The sequence below is a fragment of the Parasteatoda tepidariorum genome, chromosome 4 (assembly GCF_982258835.1).
Source record: "Parasteatoda tepidariorum strain Cologne lab strain chromosome 4, Ptep-v5.0, whole genome shotgun sequence".
NCBI classification, from domain to species: domain Eukaryota; kingdom Metazoa; phylum Arthropoda; class Arachnida; order Araneae; family Theridiidae; genus Parasteatoda; species Parasteatoda tepidariorum.
This window is the reverse complement of record NC_141758.1, coordinates 94,033,452-94,059,021: the sequence shown is the minus strand read 5'-3', so window position 1 is coordinate 94,059,021 and position 25,570 is coordinate 94,033,452. Positions and strand designations below refer to the sequence as shown.

Below are 25,570 nucleotides of genomic sequence, written 5' to 3'. Positions count from 1 at the left end.
TCAACAAATCAAGTTTTATTGATATATAATATACAATTTTTATAAGTATTATAATTTAACCACAAAAGGTTAGTCAAAGAGAAATTAATAGAACAAAAGTATTCAAAAATACATCTTAAAAGTATGATAATAACTGTTGAAGTAAATAAAATGCATGTGACAATTATGAATGAAAACATAATACAAATGCATTGAATGGTATAGTAATTTTACTCTAAAGCTACTATAGACATACTTGATTCCCCACCAAATATTTTTAGAGCTTCAACAACTATGTCATCAGTTGACGTTTTGCCCTCTTTAATAAGAGCCATTATCTGGTCTTCCAAGCAAAAGTCTAATAAAATAAGAATGTTTTTGCGCAGACATTCTAAATCCGTAGTCTTTTCATCCTTTAAAACAGGCGTTTGCTCCATAGTTTGCAAAACATTTATAAGAACTTCATCAACTAAGAGTTCTCCATATCCTAACTGTTGCATCAAATCAGGATCAGCAACCAGGATAGAAAGTAACTGAGAAAAGTTCTTTCTTAAACCATCAATATCATCAGCCTTTTTACTTGGCAAAGAGTCAGATGGTGCATTGACAGGAACTAATGAAACGTCTTTATTGTTAACTAAAGAGTCAATTTGTGCATTAGGCAGCATGTCCGAAACACTGTCAGACGCTTGGGTACTTTTTAGTACCTCGGGGGCCGGAACTGAAGTATTTTCAGAAACCGTGTCATTAGTGTCCATCTTTTCATCTTGAATAGAAGACTCATTGAGAACCATGACCTCTGAACTACCCTGTTCCGTTGATATAGAATCTTTCTGGTGAAACTCTAAATGCTCGGTTAAATCTTGAGCATTGTTAAATGCCAAGTCACAGTTAAGACAACTTGAAACAATCCCATTTTCCTCTAAAGCAGCTTTAAACTCAGGAGTGTAATTCTCAAGTCTAGAATTACTGTAAGAGAATTTAGTGCATGTCTTTTCATGCTCACTAAGTGTGTCCGTAGCAAAGAAAATGAAATTGCAAGTGGTACAGTGAATTACAAAATCTCCTCCTAAGACCAGGGTGTTTTCATCGTTTATGGAAATTTCATTTTCATCATTTATGGTAATTTCATTTTCTTCATTCGCAGGAATTTCTGTTTCTTCCTTGTCTAGGAAAGTTTGTTTTTCATCTTTCACAATAACTTCTTTTTCATCATCCACCAGAATTTCTTTTTCCTCATTCTGAAGAATTTCCCTTTCTTTATCATCGAGAATTTCATTTTTGTTATGCACAAGATTTTCTTTTTCTTCACGAAGACCATGGATGGAAATCATATGCTCAACAAACTTTTGTGATGTCGAAAACAAAAAATCACACTTCAGGCAAGCTGCAACTGCCTTTTTAAGTTTTATAGAAGTTTTGAAGCCAATAACATTCGCAGAAGGTTCTAAATGACTTCTTTTGCACTTAGAACAGAGTTCATCATGAACATTTTTAATAGATTTGTTAAAAATGCTACAGCATTGATGACACAGCATGATTTCCACACTAACATTTTCCCTTGTTTCAGATTTATTAATTTTTGAACTTGACAAGGCACTACTTGATTTCGAAGGTTCCGTAATAACCACCTCACTAGACTTATTTAATAATGGATTATTTTTCATTCTACAAAATCTGCGAACATGCAAATTATAATGGGTTTGATCTGTAAACCCAATTTTACATGAATCACAAGTAAAAAGATGCTTTTTCACACCCCCAATAACAACTTCTTGGTGTGTTTCTCGAGTCTGTTTACCAAATGACTTTTTCGCCACATGTTGGCTACTTGATCTACCACTCATTGCAGAATTACTTTTCGAAACAGCAGGAGTCTTTCTTTCCTTTGATGAAGACTCAATTTGAAGATGCCAAAATAAATGAATTTGCACCTTAGAATGGCTATCAGATACATCACCACATATTTCACAAGTGTACGTGTTATCTTCATTGATTTCCATGTACTTTTCCTTCTCACCAAAATGGCTCAATCGATGAGGAACAAAATCCTTTAAGGTAGTAAACTCTTCATAACACTCTGAACAAGAAATATTTTGTGGTGTTGCGACTGATTTAGGCAATACTGGGGAAGGAGAGGGAGGAAGGTTAGATAAAGATTCATGCACAGCATCCAAATTCTTTACCAAAGTGTCGCAGTGTTCCTTTGATTGTTCGTGTCTTCTAAGAAGTTGCAATTTCGGGAACGTTAAACTGCAAATATCACAAAAATAACCCTGATCCTTCTCTTGTGACTCCTTTCTCTGAGCAGTTTCAAATGCTCTCGAGTTTTGTTGATTAAAAGATTTAATTGCACTTTGCTGTTTATTCTTAGGATCATGAGCAGGATGCAGCTTTTTAACATGTGCAACCACATGAGACACTGACGGAAATTTGTCCTTACACACAAAGCACTCATACTTAAACTGATCATAATGAAATTTTTTCATATGGTCATCAACAAGTTCTTCATGGCTACATTTGATAGGACAGAACTGGCAGGCTATATCAGAATTCAGATGAATTTCTTCAAAATGATTATTACGTAGAGTTGGTGACGAAAACTCTTCAGCACAAACAGGACATTCATTAGGATACTGCTTGAGCTGTTGCTTTATAGCTAAAGGTAAAGAAACATATTTCGAACCATCGTTTATCAGAATATCAGTAGAATCTGTAACAATTGTAGAATTTTGTTTTTTAGAATGTTCAATCTTTAAATGTTGCAATTTCAAAGCTTCTGACACAAATACTTGAGAACAAAGATCACATGTTGTACTCTTCAAAAATGCTTCAATTTTTTGGTCTGTCTGATCAGCATGGTTACGTAGATGAGCATTACGAGCACGGACACTGAAAAACTCTTTATGACAAAATGGGCATTTGCAACTAAGATTAATGGTTTTAGTAGCTTTTCCCCAGTGATGATACTTTTTCTGATGATGGTAAAAAGTGAATGGATCTGGAAATTTTTCATGACATACAGGACACTGATTTGCAGTTTTTACTGAACTTTGTTTAACACTAAGCCATTTAAACTGCTGTTTATGAATTGAATTCGATAAACTTTTTCTAGCTGATGCCCCAAAATTAGGTGATGATCTGTTTAACTGGTGTGAATTACGATATGAACGTGAGAATGATTTTCGAGCAACAACGTGGCGGACAGATTTTCTAGCTTTAGCAAATTTCTTTTGAAAAAAATCTTGTTCAAAATGAGCTAAAGCACATTTGTAATTCGAATCCAAATGTTTTAAAAGAATCACTTTGGCAGGGTATGTTTTCTTGCAACGTATACACGAGTATCCACGGCTAGATTTTAAAAACTTTCTATTACGCTCAACAATATCAGATAACAGATCGTCTGAAACTAAGGAACTGTCACTATCAGTCGAATCACTCGAATATTTACGTTTCTTGTACTGAGATGGAGTTCTCTGAAAAGATTTTCTCGCAGAAGCAGATTTCTTTTCCAATTCTATTTGTGGACCGCAATTTCCTTTTTCTTCATGCTCAGCATAAAGTGTCCTTGAGTTAAAAAATTTCATACAAATAGGGCACACAATAGTTGAAGGCTTGTTATCCTTAGATGTTTCATTTGTAACAAAGCCGTTTGTTAATTTATTCTTTTTCTTCTTTGATAATAGTCTAGAAATTTTCTTAGTTCGCTTTACACAGGTCTTTAGATGTTGTCTTCGAATGAAAGGGAAAATGAACTTGCGTTTGCAATAGCCACATTTCTGGGGGGATCCTTGTAGTTTACCTTGACACCTGTGCTTATGTCGATATAAGACACGTAAAGAAAATGTCACAAATCCACAGCTATTGCATTTTCGTTCAGAACTTGCAATCTTCTTAAAATCCATACTATGGCTCAGCTTTATACTTTTTAATTTTGTTCCTAAAACAATAAAAAATGTAATTAATATAGTTTAAAAAATATGAAATGAAGATGTTAGAAAAAATGATCTATTTATTGGGTATTGGTTAAAAACAGTAAATAGTACTCCATTTTACATTTTTTTTTTTAAATATCATTTTTTTATAAATTTGTAACTTCTTTATATTCATGTTTTTATATTTCTATCAGATGAATTTTCAATGAAATATAATCAATCAATAATTATTTATAACAATCTAAATTTACTTTAGTAAAAATGCATATACATATATATTTTTAATATATATGTACTTTAAAAGACCTAAAAAAAAAATCACTAATGCCTCAAAAAGGGGAGAGGGGCAACTTTTTTTTTTAATCAAAACATGGATAGCTTTACAATTTAATGCTAAATATTAATGATTATATTTTTTCAATAATAAAGTAAATTGTGACAGACATTCAACAATTCCAAAAAAACTATAAGTTAAGAATGCACAACTTCAGGAGCAACTCAACGAAAAAATATAAAATAAAATTTCTTTAAAAAAATAAGAAATGTGAAAAACATTGAACCATAAATTTTAGTTATTTTTCAACCACTTTAAGGCAGTTATTGCTATATATTTCCACATATTCTAGATATGGCTGTCATTTGCAACATGTCCCAATAGTTTGGACAGAAGAGCAAACCTCTTAAAGCTAATTTTACTTCTTGCGTATTTTGTTATATCTCTAGAAGTTTTTAAGGGAATTGAATTTTTATACGTATTTATAAAGTTCGTTTACCTAAAGATGCAAAAAATAACTTTTAATAATAATTTTTTTTATTTTTCATTATTTTATAAATTCTCTTTAATTGTAGGGTATGCAAATTTTTACATAATATAAAAGATGTAATTTTATAACGCAAAATAAAAGACTTGATCAAAATCGATCAAATTGCTTCTGAGTTATCAAATTCTGAGCCCAAAGCTGACTTGATAAAACTTTTCTTAATTTTATTACTTTTAAACAAGCATTTTGTTCAGGTATTAAGTCTAAAAAATTTAAAACTTACAAGGTATAATTTTAATTCTTTTATGCAGGTTAGTAATAAAAATTTTAAGCATAATTCACTAAATAATCACTAAAAATGTCAGATTTCGTTGTTTAGACATCAAAGGTCTATTGGTGAGGTCGCAAAATTTAACCTTTGTTTAAAGTTTATTCCAGGTAGGATGGGCTTCACTAAGTAAACTTATGTATCTAAGGTTCAGATTAAAAATCTTTTAGTTCGTACCTCGGAAATAGGGACTAAACTCATTTCTAACGGCAGACCGTTATTTTGTGAGTCATAAATCTGAATTCATGGGGGGGGATGTATGTTTATACAGAAAAAGTAAACCAAGTCTTTTTTTTAAACTTCAAGTATCGCCTTACATAATAAATTTGTACACTTAAAATCCCCCTTTAAACCCTACAAAGTAAAGATCTGATCACTAGATCAAAAGTTAACCTGATGTTGATTGATTGACTCTTGAAACATAAAGCTTCGATCATTAGATCCGAAGTTATTAATGTGATAATTTTTTTTAGCTACACTGAATCAAAATTACGTGGCATCAACGCCTGGGCAAAACCTAATTTCACAAACGCTGTAGTTCAGTCTTTACTAACATTATAATTTCTAAATCAGCTTAAGGAAACAGATTCCTGACCAATTAATAATGCTTCAATTTTTTTTTTTATATCCCACTAACTTGCAGATTTTGTATTTAACATTAAATTATTTGGAAAATAATAAAGCATCAATACATGTCGGCTACTCAATACTCTGTTCAAGAAGAATTGATGGCAGAAGTACGCACAAAGGTTAGCTGCTTATCTTTATCAATTTCTGACAGTTCTTTTCTAAGTTAGCGATTGTTCTCATATTCAGCACCAGTCAGATTAGTGCTATTTGTTTAATTTAAATATCAGTTCTCACTGAATACAGAGTAGTACAAAATCAATTACAGTTAGAGTTTTTTTTTTTAAAATTTGAAGTAAAAATAAAAAATATTCATGTTGCATCATATTTATTTGGTATAGGAGGACAAAGGAAGGACCACAAGAATATTTTTATTTTCAACTTTTTACCAGAGGAATCACCCGGATAATACACTGACTTAGCAACTGTAACATTTACTTTGTAACAAATAAAAAAATTTAAATAATTTGAAAGTGTGTTTCGCAACATTATAAAATTTTTTGTTTTTTTATTGAGATGCTTTTCTGTTAGGTTTATCAAAACATCATTATTTACTTATTAAACTCTCAAACAGAATATCTCTCTACCTGGAAATTTAATATTGTTTAAACATTGTGATTCAGAATATTATTCATATTTTAAATTTAAGTAGTATTTCGCTAATTTAAATACAGCTTAACATTACAGAAAATCTTTTTTGAAAATAACCACTCAGAAGGTCATTTTTAAAAATTCTGTAATTATTTGTTAATTGAATTAAAAACATTTTAAATAAACTGTGCAAAGGAATAATTTTAAAATTTGTGTTAACAAATTTCTATCATATAAAATTTGCTTACATTTTCTAAAAGTTGTAAATAACTATATGACCTCCAATTTAAACTCACAAAAAAAATTTTTTTGGAAAATTTTATTGAATTTTTTTTATTTTATATTATTCAAAAGTGTTAAAAATTCTGAAACAAATTTGGAGTGAATAGATGGGATCAATCGCTTATGTAAAATTTTTGGCTGGTTCCCTACACGCCATTTTAGAATAATTAATCAAGCTTTATCATTGAAATTAGGTTTTAAAAAAAATGCACCTGCTTGGTTAGATACAAAATTAAATGGGATACAAGATTAAAAAAATCTGATTTTATTTTAAAATCATGATTTTCGCAAACCCTGTTTCAATGGAGCACAAATTTCAAGAATAGTTTTTCTTTCATTTTAATTATTGTATATGTAGCTATGTTATCTGGAAAAAAAATCTTAAATGTATTAAAAAAATTTTAAATTAAAAGATGAAATTTATTATTTGTTTAAATTTATTGTTTTTCTTGGCACATCTATTTTGATTTTGAGATATATCATTTACATGCAAAAGCTATTAATTATATAAATATTAGCTAGAAAAATATTTTCAAATAGGGAAATGAAAAGATCAAGAAGAATATATTGTCCCAAGAATAATCTCTTAATCATTAATACCAAAAATCTTACAACACTTTTTGATAAATAATATGCTTTCAGAAAACTGCAAAAATGATAGCCGAGCTGTTATAATTTTAAACTACCTAACGGAACTAACGTATCGTAAAAAGAATAAAATTTTCAAACAAGGAATATAGATTTCAATAAAACATATCAATTTTTATAATTAATTACAGCTGAGTTTAATTACTCAAAGCTACCCTTAGATAAAGAGATTTTAAAATTTTGTATGAAACAAAAATAAAAAGTGTGAAAATAGCAATGTTTTTTTTAAAAAAAAAACTTCTGACACTATATTAAATATAAGTTATTTTTATAACACTTTTCACAGGGTGATACATTCGTTTTAGCACCTGCAACAAAATAGATGGTACACTTTGGAGGAAATCAGATCTGGAAAGAACTCTTGATTCGGAAGAAACTATAAGTAATAAAAAATTCTACGAAAGGTTTTATCTTAAGGTTTTGTAGTCACATGAAATAAAGCTTTTTTGTGCCAATAATACGCTACTTTCAAAACTAGTGTGAGATTGCAACAGTTGTAAGATCAAGTTTAGCCAGCATCCTGTCCATAAATTTTGAAAACTTTTTTTTTTGTGGTGAGAAACCAGTTTTAAGAAGAAAAAAAAGAGGATTTGAGGACTAATTTTTTAATATTTAAAAACTTACAACAATGCTGCATAATTGAGCCCATAAAAATTTAAAAAAAATAAATAAAAATAAGGCATTTGACATTGATAGTTTTTATCTGGGTGGAAAATTTTTACCAAATTGGCAATTTTTGAATACTAAAAACCAGATTATTCTTTACGGCAAGATGGCTTAAAATTATAGCTTTGCTTCAAGAAGATTTAAACCGTGGTTTTATTTTTCTTGGTGAAAGAGCTTCGAAAAATCATAACTTCCATATTAGTACTTATAGATGCCAACACAGCAAATTGTAATTTCAATCAAAAATATGCTTGCTCAGAATTATACCTTTCGAATGTGTGTGATACTTTCTTTTAAAAATAATCACGTACCCCTATCAGATTACTGTCAAAATTGGGCTATTTTTAGGTGTCGGTATAACAGAAATTTAACCAACATTATAGAAGGAGACAAATCTGTTTTGGCTCTTTCGCAAACAACTGAGCATGTACATTTTCATCAGCACAAAAACTCTTTGGTACCTTAGTGAAGGCAGTTCACATGAACAGGTACCGATATGAAAATATGCCTGAAATAATTGCTAAAACATTCACAAGTTGTTTGATTTTCTGGAATATGCGTATTTGTGTCTGTCATCATAATTATGATAGTAAAATATAATTTAAATACTTTAAATGTTATTGTTTCAGGAAGATGCTAGAAATTCACTTGTTATTTACTCTAGTGATGTGATCTCACCACAATTAATCTTAATTGTGATGAATGGAAAGATCTCCACATTAATATCTGTGCTAATATAATCACTAAGTTTTAGCAACTTACAATCAGTAGCACATGAGAAGATGCTACGTAGCTATCCATATTGTGTGATCTGCGATAGAATTATCGCCAAGGTGGAAAAGATTTTAAACTTTTAGAAAATACATGTTGAAGTTTGCCTGAGGGTGACGAGTTTGTCCCTTTCCATGATATTTTTTTAGTTTCTTCCCTTCTACTGCTTGGCTGTCTTAAAAACTTGGCAATTATTTTGGTAGATACTGACATAGAAAAATCTCCTGGCAATCATACTAATGATATGGAAATATCTTCACAGTTTAACTGTGTTAATAGGTGTTTAAATCGGGGATATTTTTGTATTGCCAAGGTGCCAAATAGATTTTAAACTTGCAAATTAAAAAAAAAAAAAAACATGTAGATGCTTGTACAATGGTGGCTAAGAGTTATACATTTTGAGTTGGTCCCTTACTGTGATGTTTTTTTTAAGTTTCTCGCGGGCTACTGTCCGGAAGTTGCCAAGATTTGGCAATTATTGTACCAAAGATCAGGATGTGGAAATCACCCCTTTCAACTTGCGAATTTGTAAAAAAACAACATGTAGATGTTTGCCCGTGGGTGAGTTACACATTTCGATTTGGTCTCTTTCTGTGATGTTTTTCTTCAGTTTTTAGCGGGCCGCTGCCCGGATGTTACCAAGACTTGGCGATTATTCTCACTCATACATTACCTAATAGCAGGATAGAACAATTTCACTAAAAACTATACAAATAAAGAGCTTTCAGAGGTTTGGTAAAAAAAAAGGAAAGTACATTACGCAATAAAACTCATCTAACTATCTTTAAATTTATTAAACTGCAATATGACCATTCATGAAAGAAAAAAAAACTGCTTGTTTAAAGAATTAAACTTAGATTACTTTCATTATGTTGCATCTAATGTATCACATACAGATTATAGTAGTAATGTGACTTCTTACATTGTTCGGTATTTAACCTTTAACATACAATGTGAGAATATAACGAATCCACGATATTTAAGAACGCCGAAAACATTCAAATACATTAAAATAACAAATTATTACAGATATAATAAGAAGGTATGTGAATTATATTTCATACAAAGATGGAATAAGAACCCATTTAAAGTTTTTTTTATGGTAAAATCTAAACATCGGCAGATTTTATATCATAAACTTACAGCAGACGAGAAAACAGATGCAAGAAGCCACTTTGGAAGCTTTACATCGCATTTAGTAGACTTGTATAATGTATTCTCATCTTAAACAAATCACACTAAACTAATAAAAGTACGGATTTGCGATTACAAAACTTCAAATTTCCGCCACTTCAATAAAAACAGTGAGAAAATTAATAAACAATTTCTTCAACTTTTCAATTTTGGTTCATCAACAAATTCATTTCAGTTAAAAAAATACCCCTCAACTCCACCTTAGACAAGGGACATTTCATGGATTTCCGCCCAAGGAGAATGATACCAGTTACCAAAGAGTGATATTTAGAGAATATCTGTTATTAAAATCGATTGCATGTTAAAAATATGCATTTTTCTGTTGATTTCTGACAATAGAAGTGTACTGATCTCGCCATTAAATCAATATAATATCCCGTAATATTTTCATAGATAATTACAAAACATAAAACCTTATTATTAAGCATTTGCTTATACGTTAATATTCGTACTTGTGATTTTTGTACCTGTGATTTAATAACTACCAACTAAAGATAATCTTAATCAGTATCGTAGCTAGTGACGTAATCATAGTAAATTTTCGTGTTCAAATGCGGCAGACATTTAGGGAATCACATCGGGGTAGTGTCAGTTTTGTTTAAGCTTTGCACAATTTGATGTGTAAACAACTTCTCTAAACTCACAATGAGAAGTAAACTAAACTATTGAAAATGTTTCGCTGTATTCCATTATTTCGAGGTTGCAATCGCCAAGTTGAATGCATCGACAAGAGACACTGTAGTTTGGCAAACGTACCTGATGATGTTTTACGTTATCCCAGGACATTAGAAGAGCTCTTGCTAGATTCAAACCACATTCGAGATCTACCAAAGGTTATTGCTATTATTATGTATTTAAACTGAAGATTATTGTGTATCAAAATTTTTGGTATATTAAGGATTGCAAAGCCGACGCCCACTTTGTTTACAATTTGTCGTGACTAAGCCTAAAGGGTTATATGTTATTTGACAAGACGTGACGGGCCCAGCATGAATCGTGATCCAATTTTATATCCTAAGAGCGGTTTAAAAAAAAGAGATTTCTGTCCCGTCGTGATCTTAATTTGATTGTTTCTTTTAGATTTTTGTTATTTTTTGTATAGTTGAAATGATTTAACTAGTTACAACATTTTTATCCATTTAAACTATTGGATCTCTTTTGTAAACAACATTAATTCTTAGACTAATAATTTATTTTTGACTCTGTAAAAATATGCTATACATTTTCATTCTTATCTGATAATATTCTTATCTGTTGAATACAATTAGTGCTTTATATCTTTATTATTATTATAGTGATTTGACAATGGGGTAGTTAGCAATTTTTTATTGTTTTCACTATATATTTAATCTGTTAAAAGCCGTGAAATTGTGTTTAAGTACAATTTTAATATAAAAGTTTTATTACTTGTTAATTTGTATGTTGTAGATATTTAATACCCAATATTTACTGTTTCATTTATAAACTAGGATATGTTGAAAAGAAAATATCTTGAAAGAAAAACCTTTAGTTGCGTAACTAATCTTTAAACTACACCATTCTACACTGAACCATCCTTTCTCGATAGGAATGGCGTTGTAACCTTGATCACTGGAAAATTAGAGGTGATGAAATCGTCTAACTCCAAAAAATTTGACAATTTTCATTATTCTACTACTCATTAGCCCATTTTGCAGCTCCAATGTGGCTTAAATAAAGTACAACGTTTAATTTTATTATCAGATTTTACAGCTGACAATTGAACATTCGGGATGCTCTAGGCATCATATTGAAAATATAAGGGAGTTTTGAATTTTTTTGAAAAATTTCATAATATCCTGAAGCAAAGTCTAACTAGAGTCTGGTTGAAGCTGTGTTTCAGTGAATGTGTCAATGAATATAAGACCATGTTTTTGTAAAGGAAAAAAATTATAGTTGATACCTCTCTGAAGCGACCACTCTCTTTTCCACAATAAAATTGTCATTAATGGAGGTTTGTTGTTCGTAGGGATTACCTCTATTGACTTAAATGTTGTCAAAGGTACATGATTTTTCGCAAACTGTTTTAATTTTGGTCAGTATAATTTTCTTGGTGTGGAAATGTCACTGTTGAAATTGAGAAAAACTGATCAATTAATGGAACTTACAAGGGAAACTAGGGAAGTGTGACTCGCCAATTTTGAAATAAACTAATGGGATGTATACCTTATGAGGAATAATTTTAGGGGGCAGCATTCGTTTTGGCCCATAGAAGGTCCTATGAGAGATAAAAAATAATTCAATATATGGAAAAATCACTATTTCATTACTTCAATGCAGACTATTAGTTATTGTAATTGTCTCATACTCCAATTAATTTGTAATTAATTGGATAATTATTTACTTTCACGTACTATATAATGCATATTAATTGTTAAAATTAATTTTGAAAATTTTATGTATCTGCAGTTTTTCAGAAAAACCTGTTAGGTTAATTTAAAAAAAAAAAATTGACATCAAATTTTTTAAATTTTTTTCTTCAAAAAACTTTCCAAATTAATTGGAGTGTGTAATTGCAAATCAATTAATTAATTAATAATTTCTGATTAATTTATTAATTAAAAAATAATTAATTATCCAATTAATTACAAATTAATTGGATTATGAGACAATTACGATAACTAATAGTCTGCATTATAGTAATAAAATACCGATTTTTCCATATATTGAATTATTTTTTATCTCTCACAGGACCTTCTATGGGCCGAAACGAATGTTGCCCCCTAAAATTGTTCCTCATAAGGCATGCATCCCACTAGTTTATTTCAAAATTGGCGAGTCACACTTCCCTAGTTTCCCTTGTTAGTGTCAATAAAAATTATCTCTACTGGTATAATTATGTGTAAGAACAAATTTACCAATTATAAATGGTAGAATTGTTTTTAATAAGCAGTTAAGTTTTTTGTTTGAGTTTGCATTTAATTTTATATCATGAAAATTAGTAAGCAATTCTGTTTACAAGCTAGGTAAATTATAGGTTATTACACAATAAGTTCTGGTCTTACAAAGCATAATAAATGAATTCATTCACTATTAAATATTTGTTTTTGAAAAAGAGATGTACTCACTTTTCGTTATTTTATTTCGATATTTTATTTTACATTTATAATCATACATTCAATGGAACATGATTTGTTGTTAAAGTAAGAGATAGAATTTTAAATAGGTTTCAAATAGGGTTATAGTGTCAAATAGGTTTAGAACTTGGAAATTTTCAAAAAAAAATTCTTTTAGACATTTGCCTAGGCTTGGAGTTGTCCCCTTGTGTGATTTTTTTTAATAAGTTTATCGTAGGTCACTGCCCAGACTTGGCCATGTTTTGTCACTGGAAACCTATCAAGTCTGATTTTGTTTATTATTTATTTCCAAGTCTTATTAATTGGTTTGTTTCCTTTTCTAATCAATTGTATATGTATTATTCTATTAATTTACTCGTTTTTAAAATAATCTAAAATAAATTAATTAAAGAATCTCTACAAAATTAATATGTTGTCAAAACATAAAATGTCACTATGTAGGTGAATACTTAAATATTATGATTAATGAAGTGACTTATTTATGTATTAACAGTGTGTTTTTATATTAAAAAATCAATTTTAGTAAAGCCAATGTGCATTAAAATATGAACTTGATTTACCATTGTATGCATTTCTCATTGAAAGTGGAATAAGTCCATTTAGGGCTAAAAATGTTATTTTTTTAAAATTTTATTTTTGATTTTAATAGTTATTGTTATAATTTAAAGCTTAATCATATTAATAGTTTATATTAACATTTGATGACTGATTTTTTTATAAGGCAATAAATTACTTTAGAAAAATATAATTGGTTACGGAATACTAAATTATTATTTTATAAATAGTTGATAGACAAGATATTTTTAAAATAGCCAAGATTGGAAGTCCTTAATTAGCTGCTTAATTTTTTTATGATGTTCCTGTATAGTTAAATTATTGTACTAAATTTATTTATTATTTTTTTCAGGGTTTGTTTCGTCTAATAAAATTGCGAAGATTGAGCTTGAGTGATAATGAAATCTGTTTATTGCCTTCTGATATTGCAAGCTTGGTAAATTTAGTTGAACTAGATATTAGTAAAAATGGTAAGTATTATCTTTATTTTTGTTTTTATCTAAAATATACATATCTTATCAAATGAGATTTATGAAATAGACTGTTTAGCATTCTCAAAAATATATATTTCAATTAAAGTTTCTTGATTAATGTGCATATCAAATAAATTTTGATTGTAATTATCTTACTAAGATTAATTTTGCTTTTTTCATTTGCAGATATTTCTGACATCCCTGAAAATATCAAGTTTTTAAAATCTTTGCAAAATGCTGACATTAGTAGCAATCCTCTAACAAAGTAAGAATTAAAATATGATGCATCTTTACCATGGTTTTGTAAAAACAGATAAAATTCTAATTTTTCTAATATTTAAATTATTTTGAGGATAATAAAATAGTACTATTTTTATAAAATTTGTTATTTATTTTTGTAATTATCAAATTCTTTTAAGCAATTTATATAATTTTTATTTTACTGATCTAGGCATGAATTTATGTAATATGCTTCTTAATGAAACAATTGAGAGATTTAAAAATCTTTTAAGTCACATTAATAATCACCTGACTTTTTTTTTTAAAAACGTATTTTATCTGAGTATATGTAAGTATAAGTATATATTAGTATAAGTATATCTTATATTATTAGATTAATTTATTTAATTTATATTCATGTCTTATAATTATTTCTGACGCACATTGTTTCAAAGTAGAAAATGAAGCAGTGGCTCAACCAAGAGAATAGAGCTTTTTGACTCCATTTTGAATTATTTATTTAAACTTATAATTACTTAACTTATTGAAAGTTTAAACTCTTAAAAAAAACTATAATTTATTATGAAAATTGGTGATGATAAAAATGATTAAAAATTTTTCTCTAGATTGCAGTTAAAGAATTATAAAAGTATTCTTAATGTCTTTTTTATTCTACTCAACGTTGGATAGTTGCACGCTTCTTTCTTTCTCTTTAAATTCCTATTTTGTCATAAATTCAATTTTTGATGTTTTATGCTCATTTTTATGTGTGTTTAATTTTGAATAATAGAAATTCCTTCTATTAATTAAGGAAATATTGCGAGCTGCTGAAAAGGCTGGTGTTTTAAAGCAAATTGATTTATAATTCTTCTTCTACCTTGCAAATGAGGGGCCGTTCAAATATTACTTAAATGCATGAAAGGAAAAAAAAATTTCTAATGTGTTGATAGGGGAATATAGTCTCAATCTAAGGTTTATTATTCAAAATTCTTTTTATTGTTGAAAATCTCTTTATAAATTTAAAAAAATTTTTAATTTGAGGGGAAAAAATTCAAGGATGTTATTCATTTTCTGTGGTTAAAAAAAATTTTTTTTCAGGCTCTTTCAGGTACAAATAATTTCAAAGGGTAAGAATTGTAGTATTTTGTTCCTAGAACACAATTAGTCTAAAAAGAATAGCTTTCAAAAATGTTTATTTACAAAGAGAAACTTCCAAGGATTATTCTTATTTTCTGAAAATAAAAGATCTATAAATACTCTATTTAAATTATTGTAAGAAAGCTGTATTTTATAAAATAAAAAAAATGAATTAAAAATTTTATTCAACAGAATATTAAAGAAACTCTTAAATAATATTTGAACATCCCCTGACCTTTAAAGTTCTACATTAAATGTTGCTGTCTATGAAGGGGAAATGTGTTTAGTTATTAAAGTGTCATAATTTACTAATAAAAGACTTTGATTTCCTTAGAATATTTATTTATCTTTGCCTATGATAAAATGCAAAAGTTTAAATTTATTTTCTGATTAAGGTAATATTAGCTAGAAGATTTTAGTATTTTAATATGTATTTTTTTTATAAGAAATAAAATCATTGCAACTTTTGCATACATTAAGCTTGATTAATTACAAAACTAACACTTGCAATTTAAAAAAAGTTTTTACTACCTATTTACCGAAAAAGGGATTTTATTACTTATTCACTCTGCAGTCAAACTCTTACGATTATTTTTGTCTCAGCCAATTCTAAAAATACTTGATTAAAACATACTAGAATGTTGCTATATAGAGGTGTATTTCGTACATTGCTTAGGGGTGTAATTAATAGTAAGTATTTAGCTTGCTGAATAATTTTTTTTTATAAATTATATTTTTTTGTTGTATAAAAATACTTTTTTATACTTTTAATAAATTAAGTCTTTTTGAATTATGTGAAAATATATATTATTATTTGCAAATGTATTAATAATTGAATAAATAAATATACATATGATCAATATCTGAAGAGAATTGAAGAAATGTTTAAATCTATTTTTACTCTAATTTTAATTCTTATATTAGTTTTTATTTATTTAATGGAAGCAAATGCATTGAGTTTTAAGTTGAAGTTGTTATTGAAGAATGAATATCAAATAACAATTTTTTTGTATCAAAAGAGTTGTCTATTTTATTTTGGCAAATAATGGATAATTTTTTTAATTCCCTTATTAAAATTGTTTATATCTTTTTTTTTTCCTTTCATAGATTGCCCGCTGGATTTGTACAGCTTAAAAATCTTACAGTTTTAGGGTTAAATGATATTTCTATTTCTCGGCTACCAAATGACTTTGGAAAGTAAGTAAAATGTAATTATTTCAAAAATATCATCTGTACCGGTATTATTCTTCGTAACTTCCATCTTTTCTCCTATTTGCAGCTTATCAAACCTTCAATCTCTTGAGCTTCGAGAAAATAGTATTCGAAATCTACCTCCCTCATTTTCTAATTTGACAAAACTAGAAAGGCTAGATTTGGGGAGTAATGAAATATCAGAATTAGTAAGTTATTCTTTTTATTGTGAAATGAGCAATTTAAATTGTTTTTTTTTTTTTTTTTTTTTTCTAAGCAAATTTATTTATCTTTGATTTTTAAAATTTAATTTCTTTCTAATTTCATCCTAAATTTAATCTAGAAATATCTATTATATATTAATTTTTAGTTTGTATCAAAAATATGTTGTTAGCAAGCACTTTTGTTGATTTCTCTTATTTACCTTTTTTTATTTATTTATTACATGAGAAAATTATAAAATGATATTAAAAGTATAGAATTTGAATTTTTTTTTTCCTGGAACAAATTTACTTTTCTTCGATTTAAAAATTATTTTCTTTGTAACTTCATCGTAAATTTAGTCTAGAAATACCTATTATAGTATATTAATTTTTAGTTCGTAATGAAAATTTGCTCTAAGTAAGCATTTTTATTGAATTTTCTTATTTACCTTTTTTATTTATTTATTATACGAAAAAATAATAAAATATTATTAAAAGGTTGTGGCGTAATTACCACTGCAATTATAACATTCCCATTCACTAGTATATAAGACATTTTAACTGAATTCTATCTTGAGGTACCTTTTGATAGATGACGGTTGGCATTGTCTGTATTATTCTCCCCACATTGGTGACCCGGACATGATTTGAACACGCCTATCTCAACAGAGACGCCCGCCTCAATCTTAACACTCCCAGTTTGAGGAATGGAATACGGTGAACAGTTGACTTGCTATTCGAGGTTTTATTACTGATCTCCTCACTCTGTTACTACTCAGCCTCGATCACACACTGGAGTGCCTACAATTGTGATCTTAATACAGGTCTCCCTGCCTCTCGCAAAACTACAATGGATCAACTAGTGGTATTCGTTCACCAATTCTATCACTGATAAAATTTTGTAGTGTTAATTACCTCAACAATTAAGTTTCTATTTTATTTTTAAGCAATTTTTTTTTTAAATTTGTTTTAAAATATCTTTTTTTCCCTTCCTTACATTAGCCTGCTCTTATTGGTCAGCTTTCTAGTCTACAAGAACTTTGGCTGGATTGCAATGATCTTTACACCTTACCAATAGTTAGTATATTTGTTATTTGTGTTTATGTTTCGTAAAAATGTGTATGTAAAATATATTTTTTTAATTATTTACATCTGTTACATAATTTACTTGTAATTAAATAATTTCATGTAACACAATTCTCTTGTATTTCATGGAAAATTATTAGGTATTAAAAATTAGTGTGTTAAATGAAAATATTTTATACTATTCATGACTACTGTCGTTAAGGCATATTAACCCACTGACGGTTCTGCACGTAAAAAATCGCATTTTAACCTGCAGTCTTCTCTGCATAGCAAAACCGGTTTTCCCATGTTAACTGATAGGGGAACTGTGTGTGGGGGAGAAACATTCTCCCAATTTTGCCCATTTCCTTAACCGCCAGTGGGTTAAATAAATTTTCGAAAAGCGGTTACTTGTGATATTTCCAGTAATTGTTATTTGATGGCTCTTAAATCATTAAAGTTACAATCAGTGTAGAAATTCCGAGTATTTTTCCTTTTTATGCTCTTAGCTGGTACAGACAACTTGGACATCAGTCTGAAATAGGTCCATACTGTTTAATCAGGATTAAAATTACATGAAATTCTGACTATTGTTACTAAATAATCCCGCCCTCGCAAACATGGCTAAGTGCGTAGCTGTGTTAGATGTGTGATAAAATGCTAATACCGTATGTCTGTATTATTAAAGATAAAAATCTAGATAAAAATTTATATAACACATAAAAGCAGAATGTCAATCATAATTTATTTATAATTGTCAAGAGGAACACTAAAAATAAACGTGTGTAAGTGTGTCCTTACCTACTGGTCACAAGTTTTTGCATGCTTGTAAAAGTATATGTTTGAGAATTGGTTTATCCTCAAAGTTAATTTTCGAATTTATCCAGTTACACTTCTGCTTTCTCACAACGTGTGTGAGAATATTTAATATGCTATTACTAAAAGAATACTATTCCAAATATTACTAATAATATTATAAGGATAATATTCCAAATATATCAAGTCTTCACTCTGATTATAATGCTAATATTTTTTTCTGTAATGTATATATTTGTAAATAAAATTAAGCATATTCATTTGAAACATAATTCTATAGTTTATGTTCTTTGCTCTGTAAGTTTGTAAGTTTAATTTGAATGGGAAAAAAATTGATGGGAAGAATCAAGTACAAATTATTATTTTTTAGATAAATATGTTCCAAGCCACAGGAGAAATAAATGCTATCTCTTTTAATCATTTATTCTTGTTTCAGGAAATTGAAAATTTGAAAAAATTAGCCTGTTTGGATGTTAGTGAAAATAAGCTGGAGTACTTACCTGAAGAAATTGGTGGCTTAGAAAATCTCACCGACTTGCATCTATCTCAAAATTATTTAGAATCTCTGCCGGATGGAATAGGAAAATTGTCCAAACTTACCATCTTCAAGGTCAGTAATGCATAGAAGTTAATTGGATATCTTAGCAATGTCTCTCTATTTTGGGAGTTGTCAAGATTTTTTTAACAACCACTGTTGTGTTATTATTTTTTTAAATATTTTTATTCATAAATTTTTTAGTCATGAATATATAAGTTCGCTTAAATGCATTTTTATAGTCTGTTAAAGATTAGTCTAAATACTTAATTTTCATTTTGCAAATTTAATAAAGTCAATGCATAGGAATGTTTTTATCATGTTCCTTTTCGCATTCTGGTGCTGCAGTCAATGAAGGTCTCTTATTTCGCTGGTAGAAAACTGGGGCTGTTAGCAGGGCTGATTGTGATCCGGAAAAAATCCGGATTTCCGTATTTTTCGCTAACCGTCATCCGGAAGTTTCCGGAGATCGAAGGTTCAGACGTTTCAAAAAATCATTGATAGCAAAAGCTTCCGGAAATCAAATTTTCAAAGGTGGAACTTAAAAACACAGTTTATTTTATTTGTTTCTAAGGGAGAGCCAGAGGGATACTTTGCAAGCTTATATTCAAGATTAATATTAATTTTTTTATCAGTAAATAGTTATTATAATCATAAACTCAAGAAAGAAAGACATATTTGTAAATTTCAATTACTTCTCCAGGTCATCATAGGTATGTGTAAAATTTTAAATATATTTCAAGTAAATTAAGAAATATTGAGGAAAAGGAAAAAACCTTGCTTAAGTGTTTTTTTTTTTTTTTTGTCCCGCAGTGGACTGATCGTTAAGACACGGTTCCCAGCAGATCACCGAAGTCAAGCATCACTGGCTACGGTCAGTGTGCGGGTGGGCGACCACTTGGATCAGTCTGCGTAGGGACCGAGGGTGTGCGGTATTGGTCCTCGTTAAACTGTGCTACCGTAAAGTGCTCGACTTCGCGCGCAGGTCGTCGGGCTACCGAAGGGGGGTGCCATCCCCTCCGCAGAGGATCAAAATTGTGATGGCATGTCTTCGGATCATCCTCCGGGATGTTTCCCAGACCGTCCCCAATAGCCCACTGTGCAGCTCTAGTGCGACGTAAATTAACAACAACAACAAATTGTTTTTTTAATTTTTCGATTTAAACTTCTTTTTTTTTTTACTCAAGAAATTTTCCGGAATTTTGACTTGGGCTCACAATCACCCCTGTGTTAGTTTGGTAGTATCAGCTGACTAAATTATTTTCTACAATGAGGACATTAATACTGTTGTGACTAAAAGCTCGCTTGTTAGTTGTGATGTTGAGGTTTCATGAAATGGGTACCAGCTCATATGCTGTCTACGCTATCTGACCCCAGTCAAAATTATGTTGAATATCTGTTAGAGTCCTAAAAAGTAAGACTTGGAGCTATGCCGCCAGAATTGTGTAGTGTATATTGTTTCTATTTATTTATTCTATATTTACTAAGTATTTGTTTTTCCCCCTTGTTATTGACTTTTTGCTATCTGTTTTAGGTTGATCAGAATCGTCTGCTCTCACTTACTCCAGAAATAGGCAACTGTGAATCTCTCCAGGAATTGATACTTACTGAAAATCTTATATCAGAACTACCTTCATCAATTGGAAATTTAGTTAACCTAACAAACCTAAATCTGGACAGAAATCGTTTGTCTCTAATACCTTCCCAAATTGGAAACCTGACAAGGTTAGGAGTGCTATCCCTACGAGAAAATAGATTAAATTTCTTACCTGATGAAACTGGAATGTTAAAAGAATTACATGTCTTGGATGTGTCGGGGAACCGGTTAGTATTGATTTCAGTTATTTTTATACTTCACTCTATGGATGGTGACTATTCCGAAACTGCTCTTCACAAAGTTTTATTAATTTCCGAGGTTTTTTCCGAACACTCAAATAACTTTAAATAGATAAAAAATTGAAAATCAGTATATATTTATATTAAAAAAAAGTTAGTGCAAGTCTTGGCGTTGCAGCTGTATCTTGAAATTTTTTTCTTGCATTTGTCACCTTCCTTTTCTATAAGTTTAAAAGTACTTATTTAATTTTTAATATAAGCATACTTTAATACTGACAGTTTTGGGTTAACTATTGCTGTTTGCTTGTTAAATGGTCAACTCTAGTTTTCTGAAACTTACAAGGTTTGAAACAGCACTTATTAAAATGTTGAGATTACTTAATTATTTTATTTAGTTATTTTCAATGCTAATATGTGTTATTTAAGTAAGTACTTAACACACATACATACTATGCTATATTCTACTTAATGTACCTCTGCAAATTCTTATCGACTATAATTTTCCTTTTTTAGATTGCAATATCTGCCATTAACCATTACTGCTTTAAACTTGAAAGCTCTTTGGTTAGCTGAAAATCAGGTAAATTTTTTTCCTCTAATTATTTTCTAAAGAGTTTTTGCATGCTTAAAGTGACCTAAATTTATTAATATAAATATTGTATTGTGATTAATGTAACTTAGTTTGCAGTTTTTATATAAATAGGAGTAGTTTGAAATTTTCGATCATAATAGTGTTTAAAAGCTTGAATTTAACTGGCATTTATTATTGAAATTAATAATTGATGTAGTTAAATAAGAATTGGGCATGGTAAAATTTTAATGTGACTTTTCTTAAAACTATAATATTTCTTAGGAATAAAAACAATAAGAGAATTAAAACTGAAAGAAATAATTGAAACAATCTTATATTGAGAAATTACTTTTATGTACATATTTTATAAATAACAATTTTTTTCTTTTTTTCTAAAATTAAGCCTGAGGCATGCTTGCATATAAAATACTTAGTCCCCAAAAGGATTGAAGGAGTTTTCTCTCAAATATTTGAAATTAGTTACAAAATTCATCAACAGATGGTATTGCTGACTGAAAAACTATTAAAGGTTATTCTACTGCTTGTTATTGATTTATGTTGAAGTATTTGCAAAGGCATTGATTCTTTTTTGTCTTCAGACTCAATGCTGCAAGCAGACATTATTTTGCAATCATTGGTTTATTTAAAAGTGCCACCTGTTAACCAATTTTGTAACCAGTTTTGAAACTTGGTGAGAATACATTTCTAGTTACTTCAAATACCCTGCAGATGCTTGAAGCTCTTTTCTAGTTGGTAGAATATTTTACTACATTTCTTCTTTTTTTCCATTTTTTCACTCCCTTTTCTTAAAAAAAAAACTAAATATTTATCCTTTGTGTTTTGACAGTCACAGCCCATGTTAAAGTTTCAAACTGATGTTAATGAAAGAACAGGAACAAAAGTGCTGACATGCTTTCTGTTGCCCCAACAAGAATATCACCCAGAAAGTATGGGTATGTCTCCATCTACTGAATTTAGCCATGTGTCTAAAATGTAATTATCTGACCAACTTTGTACATGCAACATAGGAAATCAATTTTATTTATTGTAACTTCCATCATCATCATCACTTGCAGCAACATATCTTTTTTTGCCACTCTAGTCCAACGTAAATAAAGTACTACTATCCAGATTCTTAGTTAGAAAATGGTTTGTTAATGCCAAGATATTCATAAATGTAATTTTTTCTTTTAAAAAATAGACTTTTAAGTGAGAAATTATGTTTTAAGGGATTGAAATTTCAATGGGATTTTTTAAAGATCGATTTGTTGAACTTCGAGTAGAACTTACATCTAGTCAGAATTTTTAAATTAAATTTGTTTTGGGTTGTTATTTTAAAATTGTTTTTGGTTGCAGAGAATTAACTAAAGTTATCAAATGAATTATCCAATACATAAATGCAACATGTTTACTTAAGGATTATATAAATAATCTAGCAGCAAATTTTTAATGAAAAAAACTACAAATGTTTGTTTATTTTTTTTGTCACTTCCAAAGCACCTTGTATGAACAACAAAATCTTGTTTCTATTTGTATGTCAAAGTGGCTCAGATAATTATCATTCATCTTGTGTTTTTGTTATTTTTAATTTTTTTTGCAAGTTTTTGTGAGCCTGATTGATGAACAAGTAATCTTTGCAAAACTGCAAATTTGTTTCCCCCTTTTTTTATCATCCTGTAATTCTATTGTATTTTAATAACCTACTATTTGTACTCTTTAGAAAATTTGCTCAGAGACAGTGGTGAGCAGGATAGCAGATTAAGTTGGGACCAAAAAGCTGATCGAACTTCTTCTGTTAAGTTTGTTGAAGATGAGAAAGAATTGGAAGACAAAGAAGATAAGGAGGTGATTATTGTAATTGCAAACTAAAGTTTAAAATTGAATTGATTTATTTGTACTTCCTGGCTTGAACTTTATAGAAATTATATAAATTTAGCATTTCATCAATTCCTCACTTTCATTTGTTATATTTTTTATTATTATGTATCTATATTTTTTATTTATCATAGATGCAAATAATGATGGGGGTACTGGTATTCATTAACTTAATTTTTTTTTTTTTTTTTTTAAATCTGAGCATGCATTTTGATTGATCAGGTTTAAGTTTAGGCAGTTTGCCAATTGTGTAAAAACATTAAATTGATCAACATCAAATCTTCTGGTTATTTTAAAATATTCTTTTAGAATAAATTTTTAAAAAAATAGCATTATTCTTATAAAAATTTGTTTTCATCAGTTCAACGCACATTAACAAAACATGTTTCACTGATTTTTAATCTTAAAAAATATGAAAAGATTCTTCAGAGATGATTGTGTTCCGGAAAAAGTCCGGATTTCAGGATTTTTTCGCTAACCGTGATCCGGAAATCCAAGGTTCAGAAGTTTCAAGAAATCATCAATCACATTTATAAATAAAAATTTTTGTATATTTTATTTAAAATATTAGAACTAGAATTTATACTTTGCATCTCTTTCATATGTAAATATTTTTTTCTGGTAGAATAATAAATGTGATTGAAGATAAAAGTAAACTCATACACAATTGTATGTAACATGCCTTGACTATTGTTACTCAAACCTTTCATCAATTTGACAGTGGTGCAGTTGTCATGGTGCGTAGATTTTTTAAAATGTACTTAAAGGTGCTTATTTTTGCTTTTTAAAAGCCCTTATAGGTGCTTTTTACATTGGGTGATTTTAAAAAGTGCTTATTTTTCCTTTTTCGAAAATGAGATTTTCTCTTCCATGTTGATTTTCGCCATGTATTATGAGATGGGTTTGGTGAAATTATTGCATTCTCGTGAGCAACTCTGCTGCATTTTGCAAGATATTCTCTATTTCAGGCTTCATTTTCCATGCTTTGATATTGAACCGAAAAATCTCTTGATCATTTTATAATGTCTGATATAATAAAGAAAAGAGTTCTTTGTTATAGACTAATTATTTTATAATGATCATGTAAAGTCTGAAAATTATTTTGCATTTTGTTTGTGTATATAGTGCATAAAAATATTTTTTGAGTGCTTAAAAAGTACTTAAAAGGTGCTTATTTTTTGTTGAGAGATTTCGCTACGCATCCTGAGTTGTTAATTTGCTTTTGAAAATGAGGAAAAGAATGTATCATTACAGGGTTGCCACCCCGCAGGAAAAACTAGGAAAATACAGGGAATTTTAAAATCATTTACAATAACAGGAGTAATGCTGGGAATTTTTAATTTTTTCCTTTCTAACTGGGAAAATACATGGAATTTTATTTTTGTCTTTTAAAAGTGGTGACCATTTAAAACGCAATCCATGAGATATTTAAGGATGATATTTCGGCTATACTAAACTACAGTTGGACCTCTATTTAATGAAGTCACTAAATCCCGATAATAAGTTCTTTATATGGAAAATCCGTTAAATTGAAAATGACCTTTTGAGGTACTTAAATAACACAAAACAGGTTTTAAATTCATAAACACTGGACATAGTTAAAATAGCAATTGATACACCTTTATCTTGTAAACTAGTATCTACTATTTATTTTATAAATATTAACCATAAAAGAAATCTGCATCGAGAGCAAGAATAGAGCAAAACATTATCAAGTGTTACACTTTTAAACATTATCATGCTACATTAATTTTAAACTTAAAAAAAAAAGCTAATTTTATGTATAAAATTATGGCTGTATTTGTTGTAAAATTAATTTAAACTTACATTACCACATGCATTCTTTAGTTTAATTGCGACTAAAGATTACTAGACTTAATTGCGACTGATAAAATCTCTTAATTATGTTTTGAGTTTTTCGTTTGAAATTCAAACAAGAAAGGGATTTTACTGCTTTGTCTTTAAGTTAAGTGGCTTCACAAATCAATTCAAAGTCATTTTCCCCATATAACATGTTAACAAGTTTGAAATGTTCTGAAATATTTTGGGAAAGTGGATCTCAAAAAGTTTGTTAAATAGAAAATTCACTTCACTTTTTGGAAGTTATTTGACAAAGAAATTTCCAAAATGTTTTTTCGCTCGTCTGAAAGAATCGCGCAATAGAGAAATTTTCAAAATTAAATTTCTTTAAATAGAAGTCAGACTGTATTTCATTTA

The 25,570-nt window shown here is 28.9% G+C and overlaps 2 protein-coding genes across 2 annotated transcripts in view; one reads left to right on the top strand and one right to left on the bottom strand.

Annotated features, from left to right (window-relative positions):
- On the bottom strand, positions 1–10,001 carry LOC107436584 (uncharacterized). The gene is made up of 2 exons (XM_016048348.4): positions 9,732–10,001; positions 1–3,919 (listed from the first exon to the last, which is right to left on the bottom strand). The coding sequence occupies exon 2, from the start codon at positions 3,882–3,884 to the stop codon at positions 210–212; it is 3,675 nt and encodes a 1,224-aa protein (XP_015903834.3). The 5' UTR covers positions 3,885–3,919; positions 9,732–10,001; the 3' UTR covers positions 1–209.
- The window catches only part of LOC107436583 (protein lap4), an 88,543-nt gene continuing 72,958 nt past the window's right edge, over positions 9,986–25,570 (top strand). Inside the window, exons 1-11 of the mRNA XM_016048347.4 lie at positions 9,986–10,615; positions 13,785–13,902; positions 14,092–14,170; positions 16,369–16,458; positions 16,541–16,661; positions 17,658–17,732; positions 18,973–19,146; positions 20,606–20,895; positions 21,421–21,487; positions 22,326–22,431; positions 23,199–23,323. Of these exons, the coding sequence (XP_015903833.1) occupies positions 10,454–10,615; positions 13,785–13,902; positions 14,092–14,170; positions 16,369–16,458; positions 16,541–16,661; positions 17,658–17,732; positions 18,973–19,146; positions 20,606–20,895; positions 21,421–21,487; positions 22,326–22,431; positions 23,199–23,323 (1,407 nt within the window). The 5' untranslated portion in view covers positions 9,986–10,453. The remainder of the gene's footprint in view (positions 10,616–13,784; positions 13,903–14,091; positions 14,171–16,368; positions 16,459–16,540; positions 16,662–17,657; positions 17,733–18,972; positions 19,147–20,605; positions 20,896–21,420; positions 21,488–22,325; positions 22,432–23,198; positions 23,324–25,570) is intronic.

Coding starts and splice junctions, on each gene's coding strand:
- LOC107436584 (XM_016048348.4), bottom strand. CDS start 3,884: ATGGATTTTAAGAAGATTGCAAGTTCTGAACGAAAATGCAATAGCTGT.